We start from the raw sequence: 19,763 nt of genomic DNA, 5'->3' as shown, positions 1-19,763 counted from the left end.
CTCCTGGACTCCAGCTCCTGCAGCAGCAGGCCCTCACATGGACCTGCCCAGGCCGGCAGTGCATGGGGCTGGGCAGGCCCTCTCCAGCCTCAGACCCTGGGGCTCTATGGCTGTGATGCCTCTGGCCGGCAGTGCGTGGGGCTGGGCAGGCCCTCTCCAGCCTCAGACCCTGGGGGCTTTATGGCTGTGATGCCTCTGGCAGGCTATGCCAAGTTGCCTGGCCGGCCACACTCCTTTGACAGCTTAAGTTTACTTTAATGCTTACGTTTTGGTATGAATGACCTCAATTTAGGGCTTCCCTGGGCACTCAGCTGGTAAAGAATCTTCCTGCCATGCAGGAGACCCAGGTTTGATTCCTTGATCGGGAGGATCCCCTGGAGAAGGGATAGGCTACCTGCTCCAGTGTTCTTGCCTGGAGAATCCCCAAGGACACTGGAGCCTGGTGGCCTACAGTCCACGGGGTTCCAATGAGTCAGACACGACTAAGCGATTAAGCACAGCCCAGCACCTCAATTTATGACTGATGAAGACAATGAGTCAGTTATTTGAGAACTTTGCTCACAAAACACAGCTTCCCCCGGCCACTTGAAGGAACCTAGTTTAGGAAGGAAACCTTCCAAGGGGTTGACTGTATTTAGTGATTTTATCCATAAGCTTTGTCTCAGAAGCTCCTAACAGCGAGTTCAAGTTTGCCAGGCAGGATGGGGTCGCTTCTGACCCAGGGGATGCACTGCTTTACAGACGACTTCAACCGCGTGATTCTCTCCATGAAGAGGGGCCAGGAGTACACGGACTACATCAACGCGTCCTTTATAGACGTAAGTGCCGGGCCCCCGCCGAGCCTGCATGCCTGGCGGGGACGCAGCTCCTATGCCCCATGATTTCAGTCTCTTCAGCTACTTGCTTTCACAATCGGAAAGGGTGGACACGCCCCCAGAAAGCCAAACCAGTTCATTAGCAAACACTTGCTGAAAAAAAAAAAAGGAATAAGGAACTTTGAAGTAGAGGATGTACGTGCACTTTTAAATAATTGGCTGCTTTTCCATTCTGCCTTTAATACGTCATAGCTTCTCTTTTGCTCGGCTGTTACACTCCAGCCCTCTGTCCCTGCTCACACGTGCTTTCTGTCCTGTGACCACAGTTCAGTTCAGGCCCCATCACAGCCTGCCTTGTGCACAGCGGAGCTAAATGGGCGGGAGACAGCATTGCAGTCAAGTCTGTGCTTGGATTCTGGTTTACAGATGAGAGAACGCTGTGCCGGAGAGGGGGTCACGTGGGCACCAAGCCAGGACCGGGGAATTAACTCACTTCCTCTAACTCCGCACCCTCTCTGCCCTGCCTTGATGCTAAGTTAGCTGTGACACGTACAGACGCATTAATAGAATCGAAGCCAGTCCAAGCAAGGGTCCTGTTACATCCGTACAGAGGTGAAGGGGCCCCTTGACCTGTTTTCTGGGCACGTGCCATCTGGGTCTCGGCTCAGGCCCCGGAAGCCTGAATGCCGTCCCTCCTGCAGCCCTGGGCTGTCCTAAAGCCACGTGTCCCAGCGTGGGAGAGCAGTGGCAGGAAGCCGGACTTGAACCTCTCTCCCACTTGAAGGGCTACCGGCAGAAGGACTACTTCATCGCCACCCAGGGGCCCCTGGCGCACACGGTGGAGGACTTCTGGAGGATGGTCTGGGAGTGGAAGTGCCACACGATCGTGATGCTGACCGAGGTGCAGGAGAGAGAGCAGGTCAGCCCGCCCCCCGCCCCCGCCCCAGCGGCCTCCAGGGCTGCTCACACCCACCAGGTGCAGCCCACCCAACGGACTGCCTGTCCCCTGGGAACGCCTCACCTGCCATCGGCTGTGAGGCCAGGCCACGACTACTGAGGAGGGAGAGAGGCTGCAAATGAAAAAGGTTTTTTTTTCAACTCCTTCCCCCGCCAACTCCAGTTCATTGTAACTATCCACTGGCTGTTGTTCTTAGCCTATATTTTATTTAAAGTGAAGTTAAAGTGAAGTCGCTCAGTCGTGTCCGACTCTTTGCGACCCCATGGACTGTAGCCTACCAGGTTCTTCCGTCCATGGGATTTTCCAGGCAAGAGTACTGGAGTGGGCTACCATTTCCTTCTCCAGGGGATCTTCCTGACCCAGGGATAGAACCCTGGTCTCCCGCATTGTAGGCAGACGCTTTACCGTCTTAGCCACCTTTAACCAGCCTTGAATTTCTGCCATTTTGTGTTTGCCACAAATACATATTTGGTCACAACCTGTTGAAGGAAAAGACCTTTACTCACTTTTCTTGGGACAAAAAGATGGAGGTATTGAAATGTGTGCCTAATTAATATAGTCCTGGTAGAACTGAACGGGTTAAATATTTCTTTTCTCCCAGAGATCCATCCAGAGGCACATAGTCTTCTTGTTTTTATTTAATAAAGCATCATCCAAGTGAGAAACCAAACTGTTGCTGATAACATATACTTACCTAGGCGTTCTCCCAAGAGGCATCCACTACCCTGAAGTTGTGGGGTTTTACTTCTTTGCCTTTTTAAAAACAGTTTTATTGGGATATAACACACATATCATGCAATTCCTCTTTCTAAAAGGTATGGTGCAGTGGTTTTTAGTGTGTTCACAGAGTTGTACAACATCACTAATTCCAGCTCATTTTCATCACCTGAAAAGAAACCCCATACCCAGGAATGATCACTGCCTACTCCCCCCTCACAATCCCTGCAACCACAGATTAGTTACTTTCTGACTATGAATTTGCCTCATCTGGACATTTCATATAAATGGAATCACGCCACCTATTTCTCGTGATTGAGCACTTTCACTTAGCATGTTTATAAGGCCCATTCATGAATCAGTTCCTCACTCTTTTTTTTAAATAGTATGGCCCTAAATTTTGTGTATTCAGTCATTAGTGTTTGGGCATTTGGGTTGTTTCACTTTGGGCTGTTACGAATACTGTTTTGAACATTCATGGACAAGTTTTTATGTGGACACACAGTTTTATTTCTCTTAGGTAGATGCCTGGGGCTGGAACTGCTGGGGCCTGTCATAACTATATTGCAAACTCATATCACTTAACTGTGCAAGCGGCCCCACCAGTAATGTACAAGTGTTCCAGTTTCTCCCCCTCCTCATCAACACTTATAATTACCTTTTTAATTAAGCCCTCCTAGTGGGCGTTTCCTTAGCTTTTTAAGAAATCTTTTTTTATCGAGTAAATATATTCCTCAAGAAGCTACTGTTTAGTTTTGTCTGCTTTTCAACTTCATATAAGAGGGCACCACTAAGATATACAATGGGGCTTCCCTGGTGGCTCAGCTGGTAAAGAATCTACCTGCAATGCAGGAGACCCGGGTTCGATCCCTGGGTTGGGAAGATCCCCTGGAGAAGGGCATGGCAACCCACTCCAATATTCCGGCCTGGAGAATTCTACAGACTCTACAGTCCATGGGGTCACAAGGAGTCAGACACGACTGAGTGACTTTCACATAAGGTATACGGTCTTCCGAGACTTGACTTTTCCACTCAGAGTTATGCATTCGATATTTTGCTGTGTTGCTGCCTGTAACTGTGGCTCATTCACCATTATTTCCTTCTGCTCCATGACACAAACTGTACATCCTGTATCCATTGACTTGCCCCTCCTTCTGCCACGGGCATTTGGGTTGGTTTCATTTTGTTGTTTTACAAACAGTGCTGTGGGTACTTTCTCGTATGTGTCTCATGACGCATGCGGAATTGTACGGTTCAGAGACAAAAATGCCACGTCGGAGAGTATGTGAACGTTTGAGTTGGCAGGGCAGTTCCTAACGACTTTCCAAAGTAGTTATGGTTTTCAAAGCAGACCCTGGATGAACGTCATTCTTCTACATGCCTAGGATGGTCTGGCATCCTCATTTTTGTTAATTAAATAGGTATAAATATCCTCTCTGTGGCCTTGATTTGCATCTCTCTGATCCCTCTGAGGGAGAAGGCAATGGCACCCCACTCCAGTACTGTTGCCCGGAAAATCCCATGGATGGAGGAGCCCGGTAGGCTGCAGACCATGGGGTCCCTAAGAGTCGGACACGACTGAGCGACTTCACTTTCACTTTCCACTTTCATTCATTGGAGAAGGAAATGGCAACCCACTCCAGTGTTCTTGCCTGGAGAATCCCAGGGATGGAGAAGCCTGGTAGGCTGCATCCATGGGGTCACACAGAGTCGGGCATGATTTAAGCAACTTAGCAGCAGCAATAGCAGATCCCTCTGAGGTCAGGCATCACTTTGTGTATTTATAGATGATGACATGTTTCCTCTTGGGCAAAGAGCCTGTTCATGCCTTTCACTCATTTTTCTTGTGGGTTGTTTGCACTTTTCTTATTGATTTAGAGGATTTCTTTATATATTCTTGGTACTGATTCCTTGTTGCTTTTATGTATTGCAAGTATCTCATCTCAGTTGATGGCCTGTCTTTTTCCTCTCTCAATGTCTGTTGGAGTTCCCCAAGTGGCTCAGTGGTAAAGAGTCCGCCTGCCAATGCAGAAGATGCTGGTTTGATCCCTGGGTGGGGAAGATTACCCTGGAGGAGGAAATGGCAACCCACTCCTGTATTCTTGCCTGGAAAATCCTATGGACACAGGAGCCTGGTGGGCTGCAGTCCATGGGGTCACAAAAGAGTCACGTACAATTTAGCGACTAAGCACCAACAAAATGTTTATTGATGACATAGGGTTAATTTTAATATAATCTGATGTTGAGATCTTTGTCATGGTTGGTTAGCTTTTTGGGGTTCTTGTCTGGTAAACCTATACCCCAAATTGAAAAGATATTTTTTCTAAGGCGTTCACAGTTTTATTGTTGACTTCAAGTCTTACCCTGCCTTGGTTTGTCTTTATTAAACTTCAAGTCTGCCATATACAGTTATGCAGGTTGCACACTGCCCAACTCCAAGAGGGGCTGGGGCATTCATATCAGCCCAGGCAGCTGAGCCAGGCAGGTGAGTTAGGGCTCCAGCTCGCTTTTCCGTATAGAGAGCGGACTCTCCAGCTCCAGTTACTGGCGGGCCCCTCCGCTGTGGCCTGTCATTGCTGTTCTGTGTCTGTTCCTGGACTGTCCGCTTTGTTCCCTTGGTCAGCAGGCACTGGTAGCATTCATATTTATATTCATATTTATGTTCATGAGTTAGTTTCCTGTTCATATTAAATACATTAAATGGTTTCACAGCACGCCTGCATCCTATTGTTAAAACTGCTGGCAGCAAGTTCTTTATTACAAGACTTAAAACATTTTTATTTCATCTCCCAGGATAAATGCTACCAGTATTGGCCAACAGAGGGCTCAGTGACTCACGGAGAAATAACGATCGAAATAAAGAGCGATACCCTTTCTGAAGCCATCAGCATACGAGACTTCCTGGTCACCTTCAATCAGGTATTGTTACCAGAAACCTTTAGTCTCTTATGGACAGAACACCCTGCAGCTGTCGTGTGGGCTCTGTCTTTGTGCCAGAATTTCCTGTCCCTCAGACTTTTCCAGATCCCCACGTTCGTGTCAGTGGTCAGTATGGGCAGTTGGCAGCCGTGTTACCAAGTGGCTGATCTCCCGTAAGATTTCACCTCCATGATCGTCCCCCAGCTCCTTGCTGGAGCCCAGGGATGGTGGGGCCAGGTACCCGACTCCAAGAGGCATCCTACCGCTGCCCAGTCCCTGGGAGAAACAACCGTGGGTCAGAGAGCAGGAGGAATGAATGCGTGACGCCACAGAGGCCTCCCGGGCTTCTCTGCCAGACCCCTTCTCAGAACCTCCCACCACCCCTCACCAGCCAGGTCTTGGGAACTCTCCCTGTGTGTCAACCATGGGTAAAATGACCTACCTGTGGGATCTGATTCCGAGTTCAAGACGGTCAGTACAGAGAAACCCAGCTTTGCCCAAAGACTTGGTCTCCTCCACATGGATCACAGAAAGACCCAGGGCCCCTAGACTCTGAAACTGCTCATCCCCAGCCTTGAAGAGACATGGTGGGTCCTGAAAGTCAAAGTCACCCAGTTGTGTCCAACTCTTTGCGATCCCATGGACTATACATTCCGTGGAATTCTCCAGGCCAGAATACTGGAGTGGGTAGCCTATGCCCTTCTCTTGGGGATCTTCCCAATCCAGGGGTCGAACCCAGGTCTCTCACATTGCAGGCAGATTCTTTATCAGCTGAACCACAAGGGAAGCCCAAGAATACTGGAGTGGGTAGCTATACTTTTTCCAGGGGATCTTCCCGACCCAGGAATCGAACTGGGGTCTCCTGCATTGCAGCAAGATTCTTGACTGAGCTATCAGGGAAGTGAGTCCTGGCTTCTTACAAAACACGGATGATTCTTGTCATCTCAAGAAAAACTGCCCAGGATCCCATAACGGGGTCTGGCAGGCCCTGTGGGCTCCGGGGAGCATCCTTTGACTGTCATGACCCCCACCCAGAAAGAGGCACGGCTGGCCTTCTGCTTTAGGGTGACCACAGCCTACGAGTAGCCAGCATCTGGGAGTCCAGCCAGATGAGAACTCCACGGGCTGCTCCAGATTGTGGCCCGAATCCCCCCCGGGCAAGGTTGGGAGGGCGGCCGGGTGACTGTGACTACTCAGCCCTGAGACGCTCTTCCTGCCCCGTAGCCCCTGGCCCGGCCGGAGGAGCAGACGCGGGTGGTGCGGCAGTTCCACTTCCACGGCTGGCCCGAGATTGGGATCCCGGCTGAGGGCAAAGGCATGATCGACCTCATCGCGGCCGTGCAGAAGCAGCAGCAGCAGACCGGCAACCATCCAATCACCGTGCATTGCAGGCAAGTGGGCCCCGGGGCGCCCCCTCCTGGTAGGCCTGACATGGACCCCACGCCCAGTGCACCGCTTCCCTCAGCAACCCTTCTCTGGACTGTCTTCTTCACCTTCCCCCGCTCCCAGACTTAACACAAACGCGTAAATATCTTCCTAGACTTGCAGAAGCGTTTGGTGAGAAGGAGTCAGGAAGTGACTCAGACACGTTTCTTTGTGCTTTTTAAGTCATCAAAAAAAAAAAAAAAAGAAACATTTCCAAGCATAGCTCAGACAAACCTTGAACTTGAATTATCTTTGTTTTGAAAGACCGGCGGGGCTCTGGCTGGCATGCCCACCCAGCACAGCAGGAAGCTTTTCTTGAACTACTCAGGGATGTCCAGGCCAGGGTCCATAACAGAGGGTCCGCAGCCCCAGCCCATCCTGACGCCACTCAGCCTGGCTCCCAAGCCCCACCCCCCACCATGAGGAGAAGGACCCACCGGGGGGCACCTGGATGCAGCAGGACACCCCGCCCCCACCCCCCAGCAAGAACCTTGATAAACAGCTCTATGAGGCAGAGGGTGAATCCTATGGAGACGTGCCAGCTCTCCTTCCTTCTGGCCCAGGCCCTCCTGCTGGCAGGGACCTTGATCACCCTTGCAAAACTCTTCCTGCGGGAGCTTGGCGTGTCTGATCTTGGGGTGGGGTCTGATTTGCTTCTAAGACTGCACTTCTGTGCCTCTGTCTACATGTGGCGCCCATTTCTCTGACTGCCACTCGCCCCCACCCGCTTACCCCTCGTGTCAACAAAGCCCGGCTTAACCTGGAAGATTGGTCTGGCCGCTTTCCTGACCTTGGACCCAGAGATGCACCCTTCGGGCACGGCCAGCAGGGGGTGCACACACCTAGGTTTTCAGTCCCTGGTGCCTTCGTAGATGTCCTTTAGAAAAAATGAGAACCGAGTTCCTTCTTGTTCCGCCTCCGCAAACCCAGACTGAACGTTATAGGTGTCGGGCACCAGGGTTGCCAACAAAGATGAGCGAAACCCACAGTCGGGATTTGGGGCCCCCGTGGGAACCCCGCGTCCACCAAGGGCTCCGTGGAAGAGGCCAGCCAAGCCTGCCTCCGTTAGGCCTGCTCTCTCTCTCCCAAGAGGGTCTGCTTCTGTAGGGTTTATCCGAATGATTCTGCTAAGTAGAGGAGACGCAGACCTTCACTGTCGGGATCTGACCCTTCCTGCCAGGAAGCAACCCTTTGTCCAAGCAACCCTTCCATCCACCTGCACGCCTCCCGTCTCGGAAGGTGGTCCCTGCACAAAAGGGGAGTCTGGGCCAGGATTGCAGCTCCCTACGCCTGAACCGGGAGGGGTTTCGCTCCTAAGAAGTTTCCAGGTGATGTAGCTGCTGCCCGTCCAGGGGCCATCCTCTGAGAGTCCCCCCACAAGGAGGAAGGGAAATGGGTCCACCAGCTTGAAAACTCATCACTGGTTCTGATCTGACTCATGTTACATTTAGGCACGTTCTTGAGGACTTCTGTGTTTGCTGACTCCCAGTCCAGAGCCAAGCTACATATAAAATGGTCGTTTAAAGAGCCAGGCTCCGGTCATTCAGCCTGGCTTGCAGGGCCTGCTGGAGGCTGTGGGTTTCTCGTGCCCACGGGCGAGTTTCAGTGTCTTACTCCGTGTTCTCTCTGCAGTGCTGGAGCTGGGCGGACAGGGACTTTCATAGCACTCAGCAACATTCTGGAACGGGTCAAGGCTGAGGGGCTTTTAGATGTATTCCAAGCTGTGAAGAGTTTACGACTTCAGAGGCCACACATGGTGCAGACCCTGGTAAGAAAGGGCTTCCGGAGGAGTTGAGAATTGTCTCATGTTGCATTTGATGTATGTTGCACTGAAGGAGTTCAAGTCCACCAGGAAGGAAGGAGGGAGGTTACGTTTCCAGGACAGAGAGCTGAAAGTCCCAGACAGCATACAGTCAAGCTTCACAGACTCCCTTCCTCCCTTGCATCGGGGTGGGGTCTGTCCCCTGGGCAGACATGTGAGGAGGGGCACAGCCCTGCCTTTGGATGATAAGACCTGTTGAACAGAGGCCCCGCTGCGCGTCAGCGAACTGTTCCTGCAGATTCCAGTCTACGCTTACAGACGCAGACGTTCACAAGCGGCGGGGACATTTACAGTCCTGATTCTTGCCATCTTCTGCCTTCCACCGGCCACGTGGACTCGTGTCCTTGGCTGGGTCTCACTCAGCCCCCAGACGCTGCCCAGGGGGCTTAAGGAATCCATGCAGAGTGCAGTTGCCCATAGGTTTTCATTCATTCCGTGGTGAAAACCCACCCTTTCTGGTTTTCAGAAGAGATGCCTCCCTACCAAATTCAGTGATTGTCCTGCAACAGCAAGTTCAGTTTTCAAGACTATTATAACCCGTTGCTTTTCCCAAGAAAAGTGAAAGTGTTTGTCATGTTCGAATTTTTGAGACCCCCCATGGACTGTAGCCCACCAGGTTCTTCTGTCCGCGGGATCCTCCAGGCAAGAACACTGGGGCGGGTTGCCATGCACTTCTCCAGGGACATATTTATTTTCCCCAGTTCAGTTCCAGTTCAGTTCAGTTGCTCAGTTGTGTCCGACTCTTTCTGACCCCACGGACTGCAGCACGCCAGGCCTCCCGGTCCATCACCAACTCCCGGAGCTTACTCAAACTCATGCCATTGAGTCGGTGATGCCATCCAACCATCTCATCCTCTGTCGTCCCCTTCTCCTCCAACCTTCCATCTTTCCCAGCATCAGTGTGTTTTCCAATGAGTCAGTTCTTCACATTAGGTGACCAATGTATTGGAGTTTTCCCCAAGGCTTCCTATCTTAGGACTTGCCCTCCCAGGCCCCTGGCACAGCCCACTGGTTCTCTATGCTCACTCAGTCCTGATGCAGGCACTTTCTCTTTCCTTCCAAGAGCTGGGTGACTGCGTGGGATCTTAGTAGCTGGAAGGGAGGACCCTGTAGTGACTCTTGACTCTCCCAACGCCCCTGCAACCACAGGACATCAGCTTTTGGCTCCGTCTTTCTTTCCCTGCAAAGCACAGCTCTGTCCTATGCTGGCTGGACCAAGACCCCAGAAGGGCTAGAAGGGCTAATGTTTGGCCTCTTCCAAACCAAAGGCCAGTAGATTCTTGTTCAGTGTGAATTTAGGTAAGAGGCTGAACCCAAGGTGCTGGGAAAGAAGAGGAGGGGGCTAGGAGCCTCCCTTGGGCCCCCTGCTTCCCCAGCTCCCATATTCACTGGGCCAGCAAGTGACCGGGGTCTGCAAGGGTAGCTGCCGTCTGCTGTTCCTCAAACCACCGGGGTCTACCCCCATGTCTGCTTACTGTTGTGCTCATGGTTTTCCTAGACACATGGTAGGCTCACCAAGAAAGTCCAGGCATTGCCATTTTCCCTATTTGTTTCGTTTCTTCCTTCCCCCCTGCCCTTTGGCCGCACTGCCCAGCATGTGGGATCTTAGTTCTCCAACCAGGGATCGAACACGCACCCCCTGCATTGGAAGCGCCAAGGCTTACCCGCTGGAGCACCAGCGAAGTCCTCATTTCTTCTTTTCAGTGCTCGTTACTGGTAGTGTCACATGCCCTGCTCACCTGTCCCCCGTTAACCCATCACCTGGCTCTAGTCTCACAACCTCAAAGAGCTGCTGGAAGGTTGGAAGTCAGGCGATGTCCAAGTGTGCTTAGAAGTTAAGACCCTCACACAGATGTGCAGTGGGGCCTTCCCAGGTGGCTCAGTGGCAAAGAATCTGCGGCCAGTGTAGGAGACACAAGAGATGGGGGTTCAGTCCTTGGGTCGGGAAGATCCCCTGGAGTAGGAAGTGGTGACCCACTCCAGTATTCTTGCCTGGAAAATTCTGTGGACAGAGGAGCCTGACGGGCTGCAGTCTGTGTATTCACAAAGAATCGGACACGACTGAGTGTGCACCCGCAGATGCAAGGCATCATTCTTTTAAATTTTAGTAAAGTTGATATAAAGCAATGCCCTTTTGTAGTGTAAATTTAGGTTTAAAAATAATCTACATTTCCATCTTATTTAACTTTTATAGATTATTTTCTTTGCATTATGAAGTTTGATGTTAGGTTTGCTATTATTTTTTCATTCCGAAGTAGTGGTTTTTAGTTTAAATATGAAAACTAGAGATCTCTCACTCAGAGAGTGAGTCCAAAATACACTGAGTTGAAACACTGACATTTTCTATGTAGAAAAGTAGATTTGGAAACGTGTGCCTAAAAACTAAATTATGTAGCAGAAGTTTATATGCATCAGGATATACAGTATTTTAATAACTGGTCAGACTTTTTTATGTCTTCTCTTTAGTGTTTCTTCTAATTAAATTAATTAAATATATCTTTAATATTATTTTAATATGTTCTTGGTTTTCTTTTTCAGGAACAGTATGAATTCTGCTACAAAGTGGTACAAGATTTTATTGATATATTTTCTGATTATGCTAATTTCAAATGAAAATTCCTGCCTTAAAATATTTTTTAATTTAATGGTCAGTATATTTTGTAAAAATCATGTTAATTTATTTCATAGTTGACATTAATATCCTTCCTAATTTCTTTGTATATATTTTGTTATGCTTTAAAGGCCACCTGCTGTAAAGTTGTTAAATCTTAAATGCGCCCTTTAAAAACTGGAATAATGTATTAAGGTCAAATAATATCCCATAAAATATATATTTCTGCTAATATCATTAAAAAAATTTTAATTTTTCATTAGATTCATATCATTTAACTTCACACAGTTAGCGCCTCTAAAAATCTTAATATGCCGAGTGTGTTTATTTATGCAGGGTACTAACTACAGCTTCATTAGGAAGCAGTCGAGGACTCAGAAATTAGTGGAAAATTTCCTGATACTGATTTCACAGCCCTGCGCAGCAGCAGTTTTTTGAAGGCAAACTGCTCGTGAAGATACAGTGCAAACAAGGAGTCTTGTAGACCTCAGTCTCAGTCCGTGTGGTCTCCCTTTACCTTCTAAAGATCAAAGAAGACTTTACAACCTGAGTCCAGGTCTAAAACCCTCTGGAGTAATTGGTGGCTGTGTAGTGATCCTTAAACATGCATTCATTCAAGACTGTGTTGTGACATCTTGTCGAGACAAAAGAGATGTGAAGGCCAGTCTTCCCGAGGCCCTGTGGCCTCGGGCCCAGCAAACCGGCGCTCGGAGCTTCGCTCCCCGGGCGCTGCTTGCTCTCCATCTGTCTGGGTGGTTGACTCAGGTCGGAGCTTCGCTCCCCGGGCGCTGCTTGCTCTCCATCTGTCTGGGTGGTTGACTCAGGTGACCCTCTGAGAGTCACACCCACTGCCCTTCTCCCTCCTCTGCCCCCACCCGCACTCCACCATTCTGCCCTGCTAGTCGTGAGCTATACCTCGAGGCACGATAAAAAGTCACTTCCCATCCAAAAGGTCAGACAGCGCATCTGACACGCACAGAGAAGCCAGGAGCTCCTCCTGGGAGAAACCGTCCGGCAACCACAAGCGATTATGCTTTAAACTTTCTGAGAAGTGTTTTGGTATTTTAGAAAATCTCTTGTAAAAGTTAAGACTGTTTGTAAGAAAAAAAATCTTAAAATCTAGATTTATACAGTTTTTTAAAGTCCTACTCCTTAATATTTAATAAAAGGAAAGAAAGAGAAATCCTTACTGTAGACTAACTTCTTTTTGAATGGCTGCTGTTGAGACTTCTGACACTGGATAATAATGATCTCATTGCCACTCAGGATTGGCTTGTGGGGCGAACAAAAAAAGAGGATGAACCTTGAAAGGTTTAATTTAATGGCAGCGACCTGTCTATGGCCATCAGGTGCCTAAGCAGATGAGCACAATGTAAAAAAAGACATCTGGTCTACCTTTCTGTAATCATTTAACATGTACATTTTGGGGTACTTTTTTTTTTTTTTGCTTTCTAAAAGAGATATGAATCTAAAGATCTAATTTGATATTTCCACTGGTAACTGATTGCACGACTGCAACCCATGGTAGATGATGTCCTAATAACAGGCCCGCAGGTAATCAAGGTTCTTCTGCTCCTCCACGCCCCACCCAAAGGTCAGAGGAGGAGCCCAGATGGATGGACAAAAGCACAACTTTGTGGGTGCTGCCATGCCACCAGCAGCAGCCCTGGGCTCCTCACGCAGCCGACCACCGCCCTCTCCCTTCTGGGCGCACTGTGATGATTTTGGGTCAAAGAGGAACACGGGAGGAGCTTCGCGAGACGCATCAGGTGGCCCCATTTGTTTCCATTGTCAAAGTCCCGAGCCCGAAGTCCTTCTCTGACTAAAGGGGAAGAGAGAAAACTGAGCACCGAAGCCTAGAAACAGAGCTGCTGTTTGCAGTGATGGCAACACGGGATCGCAGCGTCCAAGGGCCTGGACGGGGCCAACTTCAGGAGACTGCACTGAATGTCCTGCAGACCCTTCGTGGTCTAGCTGGCATCCGTGGCGTGGGATTAAGGTAGACCTTTTCAGGGGTGCCCTCGAGGAAGCACCCCGTTTGTATCTCCTGCCCCTTGGGCCTGCATCTGCTGAGGCTCCACGCTGGTTGTTCTGAGAACAGAGCAAACGCCACTGGCCCTGGGGTGCTCCCTCCACAATCACAGCAGCACTTGCCTCCCCGGGGGGCTCAGTCGCCAGCCTCCGGGCCCCTGCCATCACCCCGCAGCTCTGATTCCAGCCTCGGTGGGCGCTCCAGGACTCCACATCCTGTCTGTCTTGCCCTGAAAGTTGGCACCTCCTCCCCTTGGGTCAAAGAAAGTCCGTTGTACATAACTGAACAGCGCCATGCTGGTAAAGTCATTTTTCCTTTGACGTGTTTCTCTGTTGCATGCGGTTGCATTCAAATGCCAAATAGCGATTAGAAGACGACCAATTCTGATCTCCTTGCTTTATTGGTCACTGTGTGACTCTTTACTGTTTCTCTCCATGTGCTCTATGAATGAAGACTGCGTACCAGTGTTTTCAAAGGTATTTTTATGTATTTTTTAAAACTTTTTAAAATGAGCCTGATGCCTCTGTTTCAGCATTTGGAGACATGCCTTTTTTTTTTTTTTTTAAATGTATGATTACTGATATTTCTATTGTGTTTAACTAAGTTGTGTTTAATTTATGTGCAATCTTTATAATATATGTATGTTTTCTGGTTTCAACTATCATTTTTTTTGTTTTATCCCATTTCTCATTTGATCTTGCTCTGATTCCAATGCCAGTGAATGTTGCTGAATTTGTATATGCAAATTGCAAGATCCAAAATATTCTGTTGCAAGGATAAATCTTTACTTTGACTCTCAGCCTGCGTCTCTTTCTTCAGTGAAGTCTCCTAATCTTATTCCTATGCCTTAAATCCTTCTAGACAAGACATTCATTAGGAGGTAAGCATGGATTTATGTAGACAATTTTAGGACTTGTAAAATTTAACTAAGACGTGCCACAGACACGTGTGGGTGTGATGGCCAGTGCACTGGTCTTCAGAAGCCCTGAGTGGTTCGTGAAGCCTGGATTATAACCACCTTACAGAGGGCGACCTTCCTAGAGTCCAAACAGAAGCTCTGAACAGTGGTTTCTCAGAATATACAAGGAAGGTGACCAAATGCTCCAAGTCCATTGCCAGGCGGGATCAGAAAGCCTTTCCAACACTGCTTCCCCTCCTAAAACCTCAACTCCTGTTAGGCCTTCCTTTCCACATCTATGTCTGGGGATCCCAGATCACTCTCTTTTTCAGTTTCACACCTTCCCTAATTCACACACCAGCTTCCTCTTTCAGATATTCTGGGCCTAATGTGGAAATTGAAGCATATGCTTTTTATTATTGGTAGCATTTATTTAATAAATTTTATAAGCTTTGTTGCTGCTGCTAAGTCACGTCAGTCATGTCCGACTGTGCGACCCCATAGACGGCAGCCCACCAGGCTCCCGTCCCTGGGTTTGTCCCAGCAAGAATACTGGAGTGGGTTGCCATTTCCTTCTCCAGTGCATGAAAGTGAAAAGTGAAAATGAAATCGCTCAGTCGTGTCCGACTCTTCGTGACCCCGTGGACTGTAGCCTACCAGGGTCCTCCGTCCGTGGGATTTCCCAGGCAAGAGTACTGGAGTGGGGTGCCATTGCCTTCTCCTAAGCTTTGTTATATTTGTTAAAATGGATCATCTGAAAACCTTTATTCCCCTTTATCTGAAAAAAATCACCTGCAATGAATCTGTTTGCTCCTATGGACCCTCTAGCTATTGGGTTTGCCTTACGGGTCTGTGGGTTTCCCAGGTGATGCTAGTGGTAAAAGAACCCACTGGCCAATGCAGGAGACATGAGAAGCGGGTGCGATCCCTGGGTTGGGAAGATCCCCTGGAGAAGGAAATGGCAACCCACTCCAGTATTCTTGCCTGGAGAATTCTATGGACAGACGAGCCTGGCGGGCTGCCGTCCATGGGGTTGCAGAGTTGGACACGACTGAACACGCACGTATGGATCTGTCTGCATGTCTGTTAAATAAGGGGGGCTCACTTCTGCTCTCGGTGTGGTGGGGGCTCTTTCCCCCATAAGTGTAAGACAGCAGGAGAATGGAAGGTGCAGACGCAGCCTGAGGCAGGAGACAGCGAGGACAGGGGGCAAGGAGGAGTTTTGGAGGACGGTCCATGAGGACAGGAACCAGCACCCCCAGGCAACCAGGGACAAACAGACTTAACCACCTGGCGGGGTACACAGACTCAGGAGGGTGTGAGGGGCTGAGAGGGAACAAACCCCAGGTCTACCCCAGAGGGGCCTGTTGTCAAATAGAAACACACCAATGCACCCCCTGTGATAACAGATCTCAGGACGGGCCAGCAGGTGAGCCGATGGCCAGGGGGAGGTCAGCACCTGGCTGGGATTGGATGGCGCAGGTTAGGGGCATGACTTTTAGCAGGCTCTGTGGCTTTTCCAGTAATTGAAGACCATCTACAATGTGGATGGTTCCCATCACTAACCATGGATAACGGCAAGCCTTTGAGCTCTTGTCAAGCTGAGGCAAAAAAAGAAAAGAAACATGCCTTCAATCAGTTTGCATTTCCTTAACTTCTAGTGGGTTGAGCATCTTTTCACATTTATATTTCATCTCTGAATCACCAATTTGTATTTTTTATCCATCTTCCTAATTGAGTCATTTGACTTTGCCTTATTCATTTATTTTGTGTTAGTCGCTCAGTCATGTCCAACTCTTTGTGACCCCATGGACTGTAGCCCACCAGGCTCCTCTGTCCATAGGATTCTCCAGGCAAGAATACCAGAGTGGGTTGCCATTCCCTTCTCCATATTCATTTATAGTAATTCTGTTTAAAACATGGATACTGACCCTTTGTTATTCACATTATAGCCAACCCACCACAGGCTGCTACCCCTGGGACTTGCCTGCAAGTTCACTCCCAGAACCTGGCTGCATCAGGGCAGCCAGCCTCTGGGCAACAAGCATGGTCATTTGCTGATTCTGCAGCCTGGACCAAATCCCTGTCCTGGAGTCCAGACAAGGAGGACAAGGCCTGGGTGGTGGGGAGTCCCCTCCCCCAAATACCAGGGCTGTTCCTGCAGGACCCAGCGGGCCTCCTGGCTGGGAGGAGTTCCTGTCTGGCTATGGCAGTTGTGGAAATGCAGGCAGGAGGCTGGGAGCCGGCCCTCTGCCCCACCCCTTTCTGCCACTGTCTCTGGTATGATTTTCTTTCCCCCTTCCTCCCTTTAATAAAAACACTGAGTTTTAACATCATTTCGTCTCAGACACTTCCTGCACCTGATCATCAGGGTGTAGACTTGTCAGTCTGTGGTCTGACCCTGGATGGACAAAGCTTTGTCCTCGGGGTGGGCACCTAGTTCTCACTGTGCTCTATTCCACCAGGAAGTACAGCATGACTCTGGGCCACGAAACAGGGGGACAACCTGGCCTGGGAAACCAGGGTAGGACTGAAACACGCCTCTTGGAGGGAGTCTCACTGGAGCTGAGCTCAGAGCTGAAGGGAAGCAAGAGTGGGGAAGAGAGCAGAGGGTGTGTGTGTGTGTGTGAGCATGAGTGTGTGTGAATAAATAGGTGTATATCCATGTGTATGTATGTGTATGTGTGAATGAATGGGTATGGATCCATGTGTATGTATGTATACATGTGTGAATGAACGGGTGTGTGCCTGTGTACATGTATGCATGTGAATATACTACATGCGTATGAGCATGTGCGTGTGTGATACTGTGTATCCATGCATATGTATGTGAATGAATGGGTGTCTGTACATATATGTATGTGTACTACATGCATGTGTGTATGAACATATGTAAGAAACCTTGTATATTCATGTGTGTGCATGTGTGAATGAATGGGTGTATGTGTGTGTTCATGTATGCATGTGTGAATACTACATGTGGGGGATAGAGTCTTAACTAAGGAAGGCAAGAGATGACTGGTAGAAAATTAAAGCAAAAAAATCACATCATGGAAAACTTGGAGATAAAGTGAAATTAGAAGGAAATGGCAACCCACTCGTGTTCTTGCCTGGAGAATCCCAGGGATGGGGGAGCCTGGTGGGTTTTCGTCTCTGGCATCGCAGAGTTGGACGCGACTGAAGCAACTTAGCAGCCGCAGCAGCTTCCATTTAATGAGCTTTCCATCAGAGCGATGCTACTTTCTTGGAATCTGAAGCTCAGAGAAGTTACCAAATCACACAGTGAGTAGGTGTTTATTTCTGGTACCCCATTCTCAAGCACACAATTAGCCTTGCTAAATAGTAATATAATGGTTAATATTTCTATCTGATGCTTCCTCCCCCAAAAAATGCTAAATAAAGGATGTGTCCTGTGGACGTGCATTTTTTTAAACACATTTGAATGACCTTTTCTAATTCAGCACCTACAACCATATAAAATAAAACCACCCTTCTTTCTTTTTTACTTATTTTACAATATTGTGTTGGTTTTGCCACACATAGACTTGAATCCACCACGGGTGTACATGTGTTCCCCATCCCAGTGCACCAGCCCCAAGCACCCTGTATCCTGCATTAAACCTGGACTGGCGACTTGTTTCTTATATATTATACATGTTTCAGTGCCATTCTCCCAAATCATCCCACCCTCTCCCTCTCCCACAGAGTCCAAAAGACTGTTCTATACATCTGTGTCTCTTTTCCTGTCTCGCATACAGGATTATCATTACCTTCTAAATTCCATATATATATGCGTTCGTATACTGTACTGGTGTTTCTGGCTTACTTCACTCTGTATAATAGGCTCCAGTTTCATCCACCTCATTAGAACTGATTCAAATTATTCTTTTTAATGGCTGAATAATATTCCATTGTGTATATGTACCACAGCTTTCTTTCCATGCATCTGCTGATGGACATCTAGGTTGCTTCCATGTCCTGGCTATTATAAACAGTGCTGCAATGAACATTGGGGTACACGTGTCTCTTTCAATTCTGGTTTCCTTGGTGTGTATGCCCAGAAGTGGGATTACTGGGTCATATGGCAGTTCTATTTCCAGTTTTTTAAGGAAAAAACCACCCTTCTTATGCTCTTCAAATATTCTGCTTAAGAAGGCGAGAAAATGTGCTGATATAGTTCAGTGAGATTTGGGGTTAGAAATGAACCCTAATGGCTTTTTAATTAATTTTTACCCCATTCCCCAGGAACACAGCTAACTGAAATTTTTCTATATGTGAAGTTCATAATTATCACTAAATCTGAAGTGTTGGCAAAACAACTCACTCACAGGAAGTTCCTGTGTTCCTTGGATTTTGCCTCAGTGACACACTGACGGCTCACGTCCAGAAGGCCTTTTCTGATGAGGCTTACACTTCCTAAAATACCATCCCTTCTGCTCGTCGGAACCCCACTTTCTTTCCGGCCCCACTTGACGATGACCCCCAATTTCAGGCAATGCCGTCTAAATAACTGTATTAATAAGGCAGCCAAAATAGCAAACAAATGCCCCTGACTCAGACAGATGTGCCTGGACTCATGCATTTGTTCAAAGGCATTTATTGTGATGTGGACCTCGCTCCATACCAGACCCGGGGGGACACAAGAGTCGATGGAGGCAGGGGTGACAGCTCGCGCGCTTGGGCACAGTGACCCTCCCGGCCTCCAGCCTCGCCTCCACCAGGCAGGGCAGGCAGATGGGGAGGCCTCCACACAGGTGACTGGAGGGGACGGGGCGCTCGTGTCCGACCCGGGGAACACGGAGGAGCCGGAGGACAGAGTGAAACAGCAGTGAGACGGGCGGCTCTGAAACCAAAGGAGGACGGACGACCAGGCGAAAAACGACATGCAACGGCCTCAAGCTCCAAGTGTCAGAAATGGCCGCTTTCTGGGGGAAGGCACAAGGTCAGGGCAACAGGTATGGGCAGAGAGAGCACAGGGGAGTCGGAAAACGGGACACAAGGGCGTGGAGGGGTGTCAGGACGTGGACTCGAGGGGCACGCGTCAGCGGCCCTCAGGCAGGGTGGGGAGATGCCCTCTCAGATGAAAGCAGTCCTAGTTCAGACAGAGACACTTCACGTGGAACAGGCAAGCTGGCAGGCCCTCCTCAAGCAAAGCGTCACGCTACCCTGCAGATGGTGGCACAGACCAGCCTCGGAATCATGTCTCTCGCCTCCGAGGCCAGGGCAGCAAACAGGACTGTCCTGTGCAGATGGCCCGCAGCCCGAGCGCCTGGACCCGCGGTCTCCCCGGGGTGAAGGCGGACACCCTGTCATTGTTCTCGTCCTCTGCCCATTCATCCCTGCGTCCTGAGCCCCTGCCTTTCACGTTTGCATGCGGATGCACACAAAGGGCACAGACACACAGAGAAGCATTTACATCAGCCTGGCGAACGCGGGAGCCCACGGCGACGGCATCGACTCGGCAGTCACAAACCCCGGGGCTTCATTTTACTGAGATGAAGGCCACACCTTGGCAAACTCCCCCCACCCCCCCACCCCCTACTCAAGTCTTAAATTTTTTACTAAT

At 49.2% G+C, this 19,763-nt stretch overlaps 1 protein-coding gene across 6 annotated transcripts in view; it reads left to right on the top strand.

Annotated features, from left to right (window-relative positions):
• PTPRE (protein tyrosine phosphatase receptor type E) overlaps positions 1-14,098 on the top strand; it is a 180,216-nt gene extending 166,118 nt beyond the window's left edge. For all 6 annotated transcript variants that reach the window (XM_070363929.1, XM_070363930.1, XM_070363931.1 and 3 more), the window contains 6 exons: positions 742-818; positions 1,600-1,734; positions 5,284-5,409; positions 6,634-6,800; positions 8,467-8,602; positions 11,195-14,098. In XM_070363929.1, coding sequence (XP_070220030.1) covers positions 742-818; positions 1,600-1,734; positions 5,284-5,409; positions 6,634-6,800; positions 8,467-8,602; positions 11,195-11,269 — 716 coding nt within the window. In that variant the 3' untranslated portion in view covers positions 11,270-14,098. The remainder of the gene's footprint in view (positions 1-741; positions 819-1,599; positions 1,735-5,283; positions 5,410-6,633; positions 6,801-8,466; positions 8,603-11,194) is intronic.
• The last annotated feature ends 5,665 nt before the right edge of the window (positions 14,099-19,763 follow it).

This window comes from Bos mutus, chromosome 26 (assembly GCF_027580195.1).
Source record: "Bos mutus isolate GX-2022 chromosome 26, NWIPB_WYAK_1.1, whole genome shotgun sequence".
Lineage (NCBI taxonomy): Eukaryota > Metazoa > Chordata > Mammalia > Artiodactyla > Bovidae > Bos > Bos mutus.
The sequence above is the reverse complement of the archived record's forward strand: the minus strand, read 5'-3'. Positions and strand labels throughout refer to the sequence as shown.